This window comes from Fulmarus glacialis, unplaced genomic scaffold, assembly GCF_000690835.1.
Source record: "Fulmarus glacialis isolate BGI_N327 unplaced genomic scaffold, ASM69083v1 scaffold28350, whole genome shotgun sequence".
In the NCBI taxonomy this organism is placed as follows: domain Eukaryota; kingdom Metazoa; phylum Chordata; class Aves; order Procellariiformes; family Procellariidae; genus Fulmarus; species Fulmarus glacialis.
Genome location: NW_009188787.1, coordinates 57,014 through 73,013, shown reverse-complemented (window position 1 = coordinate 73,013; position 16,000 = coordinate 57,014). Strand labels below are relative to the sequence as shown.

The 16,000-nt window shown below is 39.0% G+C and overlaps 1 protein-coding gene across 1 annotated transcript in view; it reads left to right on the top strand.

Annotated features, from left to right (window-relative positions):
* Window positions 1-1,817: 1,817 nt before the first annotated feature.
* The window catches only part of LOC104078282 (transient receptor potential cation channel subfamily M member 3-like), a gene marked incomplete at its 5' end in the record, with an annotated part of 32,827 nt that continues 18,644 nt past the window's right edge, over window positions 1,818-16,000 (top strand). Inside the window, 4 exons of the mRNA XM_009579851.1 lie at window positions 1,818-1,958; window positions 6,991-7,119; window positions 9,219-9,470; window positions 14,034-14,244. Coding sequence (XP_009578146.1) covers window positions 1,818-1,958; window positions 6,991-7,119; window positions 9,219-9,470; window positions 14,034-14,244 — 733 coding nt within the window. The remainder of the gene's footprint in view (window positions 1,959-6,990; window positions 7,120-9,218; window positions 9,471-14,033; window positions 14,245-16,000) is intronic.

Here is a 16,000-nt window from a genome sequence, read left to right as displayed (position 1 = left end):
GGCTTTTGCCTTTCTAACTTCCACTCTGCGCGACCTAACGAGTGTCCTGAATCTTTGTTCTATTTTATTAAAAAATGTGCAGGGCAACATCTGTGCACAGTCAAATTCAAGAATATAAGAGACCATGTGGAAAGTAATAATACCAGAGGAAAAAACTAACTGCATAAATGAAATTAAAGAGAAATATTAGGCAGGAGCCATCTAGGACCATCCATGGTCCTAATAATGTTACAAATACATACGCTGACTGAAAAAAAAAAAAAAGTGGTCATCAGTTTATCATTACAAATTACTATTTTACAGGACCAAAGACATGTATGAATAGCTGCACATGAGGCCTAGAAAAAGGAAGAAGAGGAAAGATTGTGATTCTGACTTTTAAATATGTGAGAAGTGCATCTCTTATTCCTGCAAGTGACTAAAATGAGATCAAATAGCTCGCCTAACGCTGATTAGTTAAGTATGTGCTGAACATCCTGTTGAATCAGAGAGCACTGGGACAGATAAAAGAAGGATCTCTTTATTGAAAGACAGTATGTCTGGCATCTAACTGTTTTCTTTAGGGGCTTAGTTTTCCATGTTTTTAAGTTGCAGATGAGAACAATGTTATCTTCAAGGATGGTGAAAGTTTGCTTCCGTTAACATAGAAGAACGGAAGTGCTTTGATCTACTTGTAGAAAAACATTATAGAAACATTTAAATAAAGGCATCATCGTGCAATCCCGCATACTTAGATAGGACAGTTGTATCTCAATTCTCGCAATTGCTTTCATGTGCAGGAGTGTTACAATCTATAGGTGCTGCCACAAACTAAACAGTAAGAACTTGCTCAGGGCACAGTGACTTAAAATCCACTCTTACTCTACTATTCACAAAATAATTGTTTCAGAAAGAACATTTAATAGATCACGCTGTACTTTAAATACAAAGGAACACCTTTTTTTATGCATTAACTCCAGTGAGTATGTAGTTCAGTCACTCCTTCCACCTCTTTGCAACTGACCATGAAGAGTAAACAAAATATTTTGTCTTTTGCCTGTTAGGTTTGCACTTACAGCTGAGGACTTCTTAAGTATGTGTTTCGGGAGCTCAGCGTAGCTCTTCAGTGAGTCTGAATTGCAATGGTAACAGTGAGATCAAGCCTAACAGAGGGAGTGCATGAGCAGTCTGGAACTTCATTATGGAAGAAGCTACAATCATGTAGAAGGATCTTTCAATCCAAGGCCTTAATGCTGCAGTGAACTCTTCTGGTCCGTCCTCTACATCCATGTGAGGTTCACTGTGGGATCATTGCCTGTGACAGATCCGGTGAACAACGTAAAAAGAGTCACTGGCTTCATTGCTTCCAGTCCAGCAACTGCCACCTCATCTTTCCCCCTGTTGTTCTCTCTCAGTCTCAGCCTTATGCACTTCTCTTTGTTTAAAACCAAAACTTACCTGTTTTCTGTGTGCATCTGTTTATTGTATAGAAGTACACCACAAAAAGCTGTTGTCGGGTAAAAATTTTGCTGTCCATACAGCAAAAAGGAGAAATGTTCTCCGCATCTCATTTTTGGTTCACCAGTCAAGGATTTCACACTGGTGCTGACAGTTGCTGCCAAAGCATTGCTTTTTCGGTTTACAAAGTATTAAACAGCAGCTTCCCTGCAAAAAAGATAATCTGAGAACAAAGCATTTGACAACTAGCTATGGTCACCTGGTTTTGTCTAAAAATCAAGAAATCAGAGAAGTTTTGAATGGTTTCCTTTTGAAATTTCAAAAAATAGCTTAATTTGTCTTTCACAAAGAAAGAAACACAAAAATGTCCTTTCTTGTAGGCAATGCTGGGACGAGGGAATGGAGAGTCCTCAAGAAAGAAAGAGGAAGAGGAAGTTCAGAGCAGGCACAGACTGATTCCTGTTGGAAGAAAGATTTATGAGTTCTACAATGCTCCCATCGTTAAGTTTTGGTTTTACACAGTAAGAAATCTTTCCTGTTATATTACTAATGTTTGGACAAATACTGAAATTGGATTAAGGTCGTCTTGTGTGTTTCACTGGAAGTCTGTATCTGCAGGCATTGGAGAGCTTACCCATAAATAGTTTAATAAAAACCTTTTGTGGAGGTCAGCTAGCACTTGCAAACCTGTCTAAGACTTTTAAAGACTACCGTTTCATTCAGAAAGTTAATGGTTAAAATTTGAATGACTGTATATGTTTTTCTTCAAATACAACAGTAAGAGGCAGTTTGCTGCAGTCAGTGCTCCCAAGGAATTCCCTATAGGAGAATTCCCAATAGGAGAGTTCCCGATAGTAAGCCCAAAGGGAGGTTGGGCTGAATCAGGATATCGAATTGTATAATAATTGATGGAAAAAAGAAGCAGATAGAGCACATCTTTTCTTGGAACACTTTTTCTTTGTTCTGTTTTGACTAGTCTGCAGAGTGTCTCTCAGATAAAGTGTTTGTGTAAGTACCCACAAGACAACAAAGACACGAGTAGCAGCTAATGTACGTTTTCTGAGGACAAATTATGTCAAATCAGTATAATCTACACGAGTTATAAAGAAACAGACCTTGCAGTTGGAGCAGAAAAAAAATTATGTCATATATTTTGACTAAAGTAAGACAGTGTCAAAAACTTTACAGGATATTCTCACAGATAAATTAATAACCGCTATATTAAAATTACTATGTGGATACAAAACTTTTTTGCAATTAGTCCTCAACAGTAGATATAATTATTCACTATCAAGCTGGAAGCAGGGATTGGAAGGGATTCCACCAGGGTCTCTCCTACATCAGGTGCTATCTGATATTTTCATTCAAAGCTTGGATGATGGAGTAGAGATCAGTTATTAAATTTGCAAATTGCACTAGAAGGTAGAAAGATGAGATCAAAAAGTACAATGAACACAGAAAGTAATCCTTTCACTCTCCTTGGCTGGAATATTCTATCCCAGTTCAGCTTCTGCATCATGTCACAAGTATGGACTGGTTTGAAGGACACAAAAAAGAACAAGAAAAATTTTTCAAGATGTCTGTAAAATATGAGTTAAGGGGAAAGATTTAAGGAAGTGAGGTTGTTTTCTCTGGAAAAAAGAAGTCTGCAGAAGGAACGTAATAGTCTTCAAATATGTGTAAGTAGCTGCAGAGAGGAACAAAATGGAATAATCTCCAAATCCTTTCTGAATAGTACAAGAAGTAATGGTTTAAATTGCAGCAAGGCAGTTCTAGGTAAGATGTTACGAACAGTTTCTAACTGCTCTGAGAAGTACTGTTATAAACTGTGTAAAGAGACGGTAGATTTTCCATTATTAGTGATTTTTAAGTTTATCTTATCAAAACATATGTCCATTGTGGTACACTGTAATTAATCCTGCCTCAGCACCATCAAGTTGGCCAGATAATTTCAGGTGGTCCTTCCCAGTTATATTTTCCGTCATTCTACTGAATGCATAGCAAATCACAAGGAATGCATCCTTCTGCAGATGACATAAGAAAAATTGCCTTGCTGAGATCCATGCAATATGTCTACAAACCGCAGGAACAACTCTCACATCAACAGAGACTAAACTGTGGTGGAGAGCTTATGCTAGCAAATAGCTCCTGTTTGGCAACTTGGAGTAACTACTTGCTGTGGCCATTGAACATTGATCAGGCCAATGAGTCTAGAAAGTGTGCATCAGCAGCCTAGTCTCATTATCAATTGCAATATGTATTATGCATAACCAGAAAAGTCTTTACACTGTAAACAGAAAAAAGCATCCTGGCTCTCCCTGTTAGTTCAATTCTGAAATGGGAGAAAAAGATCAATATTGCATTTCCATTTAGACCTGTTCCTACAGTTTTATGTCCTGAGGCAGGTCTCAGTCAAGGTCACTTATTAAAGCTGGATCTTGGCTACACTGAACTTGAATAGCAAATTAATGTGGATTATGGCTGCAGTGCTTGACCAGTTGGGTATATAAGAAACTCCTGGAGACTAAAAGCAAAACAGCTTTCAGACGAGGGTTAAAATTGCACAGCCTATCACATTTTTTACAAGCACACAAGGAGAAATACTAATCATAGATTTCAGAAGAAATCCTCCAAATTTTACATTCCATAGTCCAAAATGCAAGAAAAGTGACTATACTTATGGCTATTGTATGCCATTTAAAATAATTTGATTATTCTACATCTACCTATCTGCTATTGCTCTAAAGCTATATCCACCTTCATTCTTAAAATACACAAGAGTGGGTTAAATGTGGGGATGTTTGAGTAAGTAACATGAGCAGTGTAAGTAAGCAGATGAGCCAAAATAAACAGCTTTTTCTCAACCAAAAAACCTCCAGCCTTTCTCTCTGGGCATGCGGTAGTTTCAAAAGTCAACTACTCTGTTCTGTTTTGCGGCTGTTGCATTGAAAACCATGACTCAAAGGTTTCATCTCACAGATTGCTTGAGGAGAAGAGGACGGCCTTCCCCTTTTAACTTTAGGCTGAGATGCTAGCAGGATGTAAGAGGCCACATTTCTACCTCTTCTGAGGAGGAATAGCTGCAGAGGCAATTGAACCCCGAGTAAGAGTCATCCTCTAAACATCAAAACAGCTTTGCCCTAAGTATTGCATTTTGGGACCATGTCACTTTATGATCATTTAATTATTGCAATCAGTGAGAGAAGGGGAAGGCAGTCTCCCTCTTGAAGCACTCTCCTGCCAGTAAAATTTCCAGGTTTGTCCTTTACCATAATAAGTATTCAAGTATTTTCAATAGAATGGGACAGCATCCATAGGAGGGCAGGGAGCAACCCACCCTAGAAACTTCTTAGCAGGCATTCCTCTCCTTAGTTTCTTCAGGTTCTGCCCTCAGGAGTGAAAATGGCAGCCCCTACCTCTTTGTCAAGCCATGTAAAAGCAAGAAAAAGAGGGTTCAGCTGCTTGTGTAGTAGCACTTTCAAAGAATCCTGAGTACCATCATGGGCAGCTGTACTGAGGTTTGACCACAGTGTGGGATCAGGACACCCTCCTGGAAGGCAGGAGCAAGTTTCAAGTCCAGAGCGGGAGAAGGAGGGTGTCACTCACTATCTGAAGGTCTTGTTTCTTGGGTTAAAGTGGTGCAGTTTCAGCATCATTTTATTCTTAAATCAAGATTTTGTTTTTCCTTTTCTTTTCGTTTCTTTTTTTTTGGCCAAGCAAAAATTTTCAGCAGTTTTCAGTAAATTTGGGTTGACAGAAAAAACAAACAAACCCAAACCCAAAAAAACCCAACACCTCAAAAGAAAACCAAGAAGAAATAGAAGCCCCTCATTCCACTGAGACTCTCGTGGTTTCTGTTAGCTTTGTAACCTTAATGTCCCTATTCTTTTGCCATATTGAATGCAAATGCTCACCAAAGGCTGCTGAGTCAGACCAAATTAATAAGATTTGCTGATAATAAATAATCAATACGTTCTAAGAGGAGGGGTGTTAGGCGACCAGGTATCACCTGGCTTTTTGCACTATAGTAGAAGGTGTTATTTCAGCTAGGGAGGTGTGTGTCCAGTTCTGCCTGCCCAGACAGAGTTTCTGCTGACTCAGCTGACACCCTAGATGCTGATCTAAGCCAATATTGCTCTCCGTTTCCTGTAGGAGTGTTAAGGGAAGATGAATCTCTAGACCTGATCATTGCATCCATCATTACGCACAAACTGAAAGACAAATGAGATCATTTCCTCCTCTGTTTATGTAGACGAGAAGCAGTGGTTCAGCTGGCTGTCTTCTCTGTACTGATAGTTACGGCCAATGTAAAGAATTCTCTCGAGTGTCCTTCAAACCAGCAGCTATAAGAAAAGCCAGAACCCTGTGGCTTTTACACAGAGCAGAAGTGATATTCTCTAGCAAATACAACAGAACTATAAATCCTGTTCTGTGAGGTGCTGAACACTGAAATAATCCTACCCAAAAGTCTCAAGCCCCTCTGTAGTTTCATGTCAGGTCTGACACCAAGTACACAATAGTTGTTAGTAACATGCGTTGAGAGAGAAAAACTGTATTGAAATACAGATGTATGGAATAAGCTTTCTGCCACAATGACTAAAATGTTCATGCACAGAAGTGAATCATCTTTTCTCTGATTTAAATTTGTCTTAAGATGCATTTTCTTGTAGGGCTGCTGTTTGAAAGGCAAAGTAGACAGGCAGATGGATCCTGGCCATCACAGCCATTCACTCTTCCTACAGCCCATGCTCCAGTGTGACACTCAGGTTTCTCTGAGTTTTATGAACTTGATGATGCAATTTGCCTGCCTTGTCTTTTTTTGACTGACCATTTCATTACACTCAGCATGTAGAAAGAAAGGAAAAAGAAACTAAAAACATAATCCACACTTTCCACTGTATCAAAAATTAGGCCAGAAGGTACATATATTAGAGAAGGAAAAGCAAAACAGTTATACGTAAAAACTTGCAAAAAATGTAAGGCAAATGAATGCATGGCTATGCCCGACTACTTGCTGCAGCAATGTGACTAGGAGTAGCAGTGCTTTGGGGAGGAACCATGGTATAGGTTAGCTCAGTACTAGACTGGGTAGGAAGACCTCTAGCAACACCTAGGACCTTCTGGATTTGGAAGGATTTGGAATGCTAGAGTCAGCCTAGGCAGCATGAACAGGGGGAAAAAACACAGAGGAGGGGTGTTAGAGGAATAAAGGGTGTTAGAAGCAGACAAGGGAGAAATCTTCACATAGGAAACTTAGTTTGGTAGTTGGCAAAGTGGTATCACAGTTCCCATCACTTGGGATGATCCAGGTGGGCTGCATTAATACAATTTTGTTGGGGAGCCAGATGTAGCTGGGGGAGAGGACGTGTGTGCATGTATTTCCACACTGTATCTGATTTAATGCGAGCTTTTTCAGACAACCTAGAACACTGTCTGATTGTTCGTCTGCTTAACTCTGGTTATAGTGGAATTAGGAATATCAAATCATACCCAAGAAACTGGCTCAGTCATATAAATATAGTGACTATTGATATTAATTTTATTTCTTTACAGCTGGCATATATAGGCTACTTGATGCTGTTCAATTATATAGTGTTAGTGAAGATGGATCGCTGGCCATCTACACAGGAATGGATTGTCATCTCGTACATTTTCACTCTGGGAATAGAGAAGATGAGAGAGGTAAAATCACCCCAACCAAGAAAGACAGAATAAAAAAGAAATAAGCATGGGGTTTTTCATTTTAATACCTGTTTTTATTATTCTTCTTAGGATAATTTTGATGAACAGGCTTATCATAAAATTGTGGGGCTTTTACAGAAAAGCAGATGGATTGTTAAAAACACAGCACTAAAAAATCTATCTTCCTCCATTTTAAAATCAAGAATATCTCTCTTTCGTTCTTTTTCTCCTGTGGAATATCTCTGTTCAGATTTCTATGTGATGCATGTTTAATAGCATTCACAAGTATGGGGCAGTCTTCTGACATATCTTAAAGCTCGGCTATATTCCTTGAAATGTGGCCCAGAAACTGATGTTTCAGGAAGAGGAAAAGATCTAACAGAATGGACAGGGAGACATGGTGATAGCATGACAACTGAAAAGTCCATGTTCAAATTCCCACCCCACCCCAAATAGAGTTCATTCAAACTTTATAGCTGTTCTGTCTGTCCAAGTATGTCATGCAAAGGTTTTAAATAAAACCAGCCATAACTGGGGGAAAATTTAGATCCACTTTGAATACTGCAGCACATTTCTAATAGGATTTCCCCCTTTTAATCTTGAAAATTTTTGCTAATTATGTCAAGCAATAGCATGCATCTCCCTAAAGACGCTAAAGCAGACACATAGAGCAGAGATAAAGCATTTAAGGTGGCGCTCAGTCTATAGGCAGAGTAAAGTTGTTCTGCCATCCTCTGCCCCTCATGGTCTCTCCCACTTGCACCTACCGCTGCACCCTTTTCACTTGGCCAAATGTGCATTTACTCCACATAGGCCGTTCAGCCCTGATGTGAGTGGATGTGAGTCCTGTTGATCTCAGCTGAAACAGCACATTTGTACCCTTGGGCTGAATTTGTTACCATCTACATCTGTATTTTCTGCAGCAAATGCTTTTGCGGACTAGACTAAAAATGGTCTTGCAACAGCCACTTAGGCTCCAAAGACAGATTTCAAACACTGTACGGTAAATTCTACATCATAAAAAGAATGGAGGACAAGACACTACTTGTGTGGCCTATAACGAGTGTACTTTACTAACCAAAAGAAAAAGGAAAACAGTGGCAGTAGCCACACAAGGACTCTGCAACACTGTCAGAGACAAAGCACCGCTGGCTCAGTAGGTGGGAGGCTGCTGGCAGGAATCATGTGTGCCATTTTTGTCTAATCATTCACCCCAAATTGTCCTTTCCACAAAAGTTTATCAAGAACATTTGTTGGAATGGATTTCTAAGCAGATGTTGGAGATTGTTCACAGAAGATGAGCCTAAAATTCATTCTGAAATGAATTATAAGAAAATTATGAGAACGGCATTCATCTTTTTAAGGAACTGTATGAGTCTGCTCAAATGTTCTCAGGCTAAATATAGAAAATTAAAACAAACAGCTTGTTAACTCACTAAAAGCTAGAAATTATTCATAAAAATCACTTGAGGAATAGTTTCAACAGTAATTCAGGAAAACAATCAAGTCTCCCAAATGATCTTGCAAATAGAACGACGATAAATTCAAAAGGTAAAATTAAGTATTTTTGTTAATTATATTCTCAGCTGTGGAACTTAATTTCCAAAAACAGGTCCAAGTGGTAGCCAGTATCTCTTTGGATTAAATGCCAAATCCAGATCTTTATGCTTATTAATTGTTTCTTGACAGTTTGATACACATTTTAGTATAATTTTCTTTAAACTACAGCTTCTTTAAATGTGAATTTTCTGCTGAAATATCTTTCTGTATTTCTCCCTCTATTCCAAGACTCTAAGTAGGATCTATAAATTTGAAAAACAGAAAGATATACATGTATTTCTTCTGATTTCATGGAGATTTTAGAGCGAGGGAGATTTTCATCCTTTTTCTTTCAAGTATCTTGCACATAGATACAGGATAAGAATGGTTGAAATGGAATATTTCTCAAAAAAATCAGAGAGTACATAAGATATTTATATGATAGGAGTCTATCACCTTTGCTTTTGGCCTGTGTGGCATATATCTGTTTACTATAGATTTCTTCAAGCTTAAATTAAGACAGCTCAGCTCCTTTCCTCTCCATGTCTTCTGTCCTTCAGATATTGATGTCAGAACCCGGGAAACTGTTACAGAAAGTAAAAGTTTGGCTTCAGGAGTACTGGAACGTTACTGATCTCATAGCTATCCTCCTGTTCTCCGTTGGGATGGTGCTCCGTCTGCAGGATCTGCCACTCAGGAGTGATGGCCGAGTGATATACTGTGTTAACATCATTTACTGGTATATACGGTTATTAGACATCTTCGGAGTAAACAAGTATTTGGGACCATATGTCATGATGATTGGAAAAATGGTAAGAGAAGTTGGTGTACTCCTTCTGTGTTTTACCAGCATGTTCTTGACTCAATGTCTTTGGCCAATGACGTCACTACAGATTTATCGCTATTTTTATTACACAGTAGCATGTTGCTCGTATGAGTTAAAGAAAATGGCTGAGTTTACAGATGCACATGCACACGTCCTGATATTTGAGTACCTGCACATGTAGCTAATACACCTGCTCACGTTTTATATGCAGTTATCCAGCCTTTGTTGTGTAAATCGTGGCTGTTTCATGCCTTCTAGCGTTTAAGATTTTTTTCTTTTAAATAGAATAAAAAACCCTTGAAGGTGGTATTCAGCAAAAAAAAGTAAACTGAATATTAACTTTTCTAAATACAAATATTACTGCTGTCTGATTACTGTATGGACAATAATCAGCAAGTCCAAATAGGCTGTCTGTTGTGTTTGCCTTAGCACGGTCCTTAAAGAAAAGACCCAGCCACCGTCCTTCCTCACCATCATAGGAAAAGGGGACATATATGAATGCATGGACTACAATCCCTCCTTGACATTACATTAGTCACAACAAGCTCAATGATTCTAAGCAGGTATAAAACTGAAATGCAAAATACATGTCCAGTTAGGCTCCCTACCCAACAGGTGACCGGAGAACCATTGTCTTCACTTTATGAGCTTTCAATTCCAAACCCATAGTGGTAGGTTTGACAAGAAAGAACAGCTTAGTGAAAAAAAAAAAAAAGAGATAGAGTGAAAACACAAAAGAAAGTGGTTGTTGAATCGTTATGTCCTGCAAACAGGATTTTGAAGTGTGCTACCTTCCTTCAAGGAAGCCAATAGGCTATTGATGGGATGGATTTTGCAGAGCTCCAGAGTACAGAGGTGAAAACACCCAACAGTTCTTGCTGGAGGTTATTGTAAAAGGACGAGAAAAAGGACTAAAGACCAAAGGGAAAAGACTGCATTATCATGTTTCTTTCCTGCGCCGCCCGAACTATGTCCCTCCATCTGGTGGTCACTAGGGCTTACACAATACACAGTGTATAAAACTCCTAAAAAACAACTACCCTCCCACTCTGTTGTATTTTTCACAGGTGCCATGCATGAAAGTTTCAGAACTGTGGCGCCAGCAGTCTGAAAACCAGTTCAATAATAAACAGATTGGCCATGAATAACAAACTTCTAGTAGTCAGTGTTATGGATGGCTGACAGGAGCCCAGCTTCATCAATAGTATAAACAGTGGTTTATTTTTCTCCTGGGGTCAACACAGAAAGGAAGTGGTTGAAATCAGCAAAATAATATCATTTCCATTTCTTTGTCATCCTCACATGTGTATAACAATGTGTACACTCCGCCTTCTGTGGAAAACAAATGCAGGAAAATCACTAGCCTCTGTAGACTCAGCACCCACTCAGAGGGTGTTGAATTTAGCTACCAGAGTACTCTGAAGGTGTGGGCAACTGTTAAAGGAGGGAAGTTCTTTTATTTTGTGCCTTCCTGTTATTTGATTTTCATACCTCATCCAACTTTCCATGCATTCAGCAACTCTGACACATCCACTTTGCCAACACATGCAATGCCCAATTTGCCTCTCACATCTATTTTCTGGCCAACTTACTCCCCTGTGTAATGGCCAGCCCATTTATATCATGCACAGACTTCCCTGGGATTTGCACCTGCTTTCTCCAGGCTGCAATGGGCTCCCTTGTGTATTTTTGTTTAAATCACATGTCCATTTACTCCCTTGGATTCTGTCTTTTTCGTTTCATGGTCTTGCAAGTACCATTCAGTACTATCGAGAACATCAAGCTGGTTATACATATTTCTATAGAGTAAGCCCATCACAGCTATTGAGTTCCTCAACAGACCATATTTAACGCCTGAGCGTTTATCCTCAGCTTCTACTGTGAGTAAGTTTTAGACTCAGGAGGAAAAAGATTACTTTCTCCATCATTCCAATGTTAAGGAACTTTCTCTTCACCTGCCTCTACACTGTATCCAACAAAATAGGTCTTACCTCTGGGCACTGTGAACAAATATGCAAGTGAAATTAAGCAAGGGGCAAGAATGGGCTTGAGCAGTTTAAAAGCAATGGGTTAAAGCAAAGGTAAAGATAGGAGGAGGAAGCTGAACAGCCATGTTTATTACTATCTACTAATTTCAGTAGCAGAATGTGCTCATTATAATGTCCTTTTCTGATCTCTGCACGGTGATAGATTTACTCCCCTTTTATTTGGGAATGAAATGAAATCACTGTGGAATGTCAAGAGAGTCAGAGGTATATCATACATATTACTGTATGGGAATGGCTACATTTTCTTAGCTTCTCTGCAAATAAAAAGGGGGAAATTGAGCCAGCTTGTTTATAAAACTGCACCAACAGTTACTCATTTTATCGCTTTTTTAAATAGGTGACTAATGAGTTCTTCAGAATTATTGAAATGGCCACTGCCTTGTTAAAAAAGCAATTGCAATTTGACCCTACAGGCCAAAGGGCCTGATACAATGCCCATTAGAGCCAGTGGAAACTTGCCCATCTGTTTCACTGGATTTCAGACATGCTACTGAAGTTTTAGAAGGATACCCAGCTGAAGGAGGGAAAAGCTAATATGCAGCTTGAATAGACAATAGCACTGAAAATTTTACTTCTTGCAACATGAGGTCAAACCTGATCTGATTTCTGATCAAAGACACTGAAAACATTTAAGAAATTGCCTTAAATTGCCACTAAATACTCATTATGTTTATTTGCTTGCATGACATTTAAAAATAGATATATGACATCATATCATGTTATACATTTCTACCTGAAACAAAGTTTCATCAGAGAAGAAAGGAGGAACCAGGTTTCATCTCCAAATTCCTTCCCTAAAAGCAGTAAGAACTAAATGCAATTATGCAGCTTTCCCATTTCAGGATGCTCTCTGAGGTACAATGATCTGTAATTCCTCTTCAGTAAGGTTTTCTTGAGAGATTAATGCTCTGAATAACACAGAAATATCGGTGATTTACTTGTCTGTTTTTAGTTCTTTAAGGCATTTATTTTCCTCTCTCATGTCCCCAGGTTTTTTTCTTTCTTTCCTGCATTTTTTATGGACCTCAAGACTTTTGTTTTCCCCTGTTTTTTTTCGTTTGTCCCCAGTTCCTTCTGTCCACCTCCTTGAGTCTCTCATACCAGAACCCTGCCCTACAGGTGTCTTTCTCCTACAGCCTCTCTCTCAGTAAATATGAGAATATACTTTTCTGTTTGCTCCTCTGTATACCTCTCTTGTCTCTGTTAGATACTTTCCCAGTGTTACTTTGACCGCAGGTTTCTCTCCTTGTGCTTTAAAACTGAAGAACCCCCACAGCAGTGCCAGATCCATCTGCTGCAAATGAGTACCCTCTTCCACCAGCAACTCTGCTCTTGAGCTGCAGCAAGTCCCCCATGGAGCAACAAGGCCACTGGTTGAGGTGCAGGTTGGTTGCACACCTGCCTCGCAGGGAAGGCAGAATGCAGCTGAGCCAGAAAATGCAGAGACTGAAGGGATTAAAACTCATAAGGTTTAGAGGAGTTTGGGGTCGAGTTTTGGCCAAAGACAAAAGTTACATCCAAAGCTGTGAAAAACAGCTCTGTCGTAACAAGATTGGTAACTGAAGACCTATAAGTAAACCTGTAACTAAAGGTTTTAAAGGGATCTTACCAGGGACTTTACAGGACTCCCCTTCTTTTCACATTCATTTTGGGATATAAAGCATCTCTGATGTACCTGCTTGATGCCCATTGCTCTGCTCTCTGGAGGGTCTTTTCTAGCACAGCTCCTCTTCTAATCTTCAGCCTCTATTCAGCACCTCCTAGGACTGTTGTTGCACTTCTTCCAGGAAAATTTTGAATGTGTAGGCACTGTTTGCAAGCACTAATTAAACTTGTGCATATGCTAATGAGGCCTTCAACAAGAGAAGAATAGAGTTGAGTGTCTGTGTTATCTGCTTTTTTTTTTTTTTCAAATATGGCCTTTGGGAGACTCCCCCACCAAGCTGATTTCTAGTCCAGCCAGTATCTCAGTTTTCCTTTCTCACTGGTTGCCACCATGGTGTCCCATATGTTGCAGTAACAGGCTGTTCTGCCACCCGTTACTCCTTATGTCAGATGCAGCTTCCTTCCTTTACTCCAAAACAATGACTACCAGTGAGTAAAATAACCCATGTCAGCGCTTTTGTTTTGGTACAGTCGCCACTAGGTGCCTATCAACAACACATCATCTCGTGACCCAGTGAAACTATATTCTTGTTCAGGCAACTGATGTGACCAGATGGTATCTTGCATTTTCAAGCCTATTCGTAACATTTAAATTGTTTTTAAAAGCAACACTGGGTAAAACCAAGGACAAAATAATACCGCTTCACTTCTTTGAAAATGAAGTTTGTTATGTGTAAAACTGAGAATGGCTTTTCAAAATTTGTTTTTGAAAATTCTGTTTCTAAAATTTACAGACTTTTTTTGCAGCATATAATAATAGGAATATGGACAAATAAGTTCCTCTAATTCTTGTCCCTTCTCTCTCTTTCTCTCTCTTTTCCTGTCATTACATTCAGATGATAGACATGATGTACTTTGTCATCATCATGTTGGTGGTTCTGATGAGCTTTGGTGTCGCAAGACAGGCTATTCTCTTCCCCAATGAGGAGCCTTCTTGGAAGCTGGCGAAAAACATTTTTTACATGCCTTATTGGATGATCTATGGGGAAGTGTTTGCAGACCAGATAGACCGTAAGCAAGTTTATGATTCTCATACTCCAAAGTCAGGTATCCAACTTTGATCGGATAATGTCCTATTAGATCATGTGTACGTGCTCAATAAATGGCTCAGGATAGAGGAGCTCCTTCATCACAGAGAATGGTCACAAAAATATTTTTTCAGCTAATATTGGGGTGTCAGTTTCAGAACATGCTTCTGGCATCACTTGGCAATTATTTAACAAGAAATCTGTAATGCTAAATTATCTTGCATATGAAGAACATTTTAAATGGTTCCTTTTTACCAGTTGGGTGACAGGGATACCTTCCCAAGTATCCGCCATGAGTTCATTGGTATACCTGGGACATAAAAAGTCCCTTCTTCTTTTCTCATCAATTGGTTTGATTTTAGACCTAAATACTTTTTACCTAACTTCATACTGAGCATCAAGTCTAATAATACTGGGTTAGACGTTCAGCTCCTGCACTTCATGAGGATCTAATCCAATGTGTTTTCTTTTCTCTGTTACCTACTCACTGCCACCACCTTTACGCTAAACCATGTGATGCAATTCTTTGGGGACAACAGATCCATTATTAGAATTTTGCTTTATTTATTTATTGGAAGGCAAGACTGTGGTCACGTCAGTGCAAACAGAACAAAAGCCAGTATTTCATATACTACCTCCTCAGGATTCATTTGGCTGGTGATCAGGAAAATGCCAGTTTTCTATTTAAATTAAACCTCCTGGTGCCACCCGGTGCATTACGCCAACGGAGAGGGGTGGTCATGAGAAATGATGTTGTAGATGAACAAACTAAGAATCACAAACAATGTATTTTTAGCAAACACTTACATGCAACTGATGTTCATCATTCCTACTTAAATATGCGTAAGCCTTGGCAGCATTTAGAAGTATCTTTTCCGGTGGCAGATGGCATCCATTAAAGCTCTGTTTAGGATATTCCTTTTTATCCTGTGTACCACCTTAGGAAAGGGCAGTGTTTTCATAATTTATCTTCTGCTTGTTCAGTATCGACCAAGTTTGAATGGAAAAAAGGTGTTGATTTTTCCTAAACTGGTTAAGGTAATAAATGTATTTTTTAATATATAAATCACCAATAATCCCCCCAACTTAACGGCGTTTCAGATAGACAGATGTATACATATCACACGGAAGATATTTCAGAAGCTCCATGTTCATTTCTTCTTCCTGGTTAGCACAGAATCATTACTGTGGATACAGATGAAACCTCTTTTTTATGTTTACTTCCCCATTTTGTTTTCAGAGGCAGCATGGAATGCAAGGAAGTAAACAAATACCTAAAATCACAAAGTTTCTCACTGAGTTTAGCTTTTTACCCGACTCCCTCATTTTTATCTTCTCCTTTTCTTTTCTTTTTAAAAATTCATTTCACTCCAAAGGCATCACAGCTGGGGGTATAAAACTTCATCTTGCTCCAAAAGCATAACAGAGTGATAAAGGTTTATCCCCTGAAACTATGACTTCCTTCCACAAGCAGAATTCTGTCTGTTCCTCTACGAGTGGCCATTTATTGATGTTGTACTAAGTAACTGCCACAGTGCAACAAACATGGCAATTGGCTGAATAAAAAGTTCTTGGTTTTTTTTTTAATGAAGTGCTGATTATAGTTTAGAACCCCGAAACCTGAGAAACTAAAGTATCTTTTAATGAAGCATTGTTTTTAAGTATGAAAAGAGGGTAGCAGGCTCCATACCCTTGCATGAGGATTTAGGCATAGTCTTGCCCAATATTTAAACCTTGCAAAAAGATGCAGAGTAATTACTTCTGAGGCTTAGGGA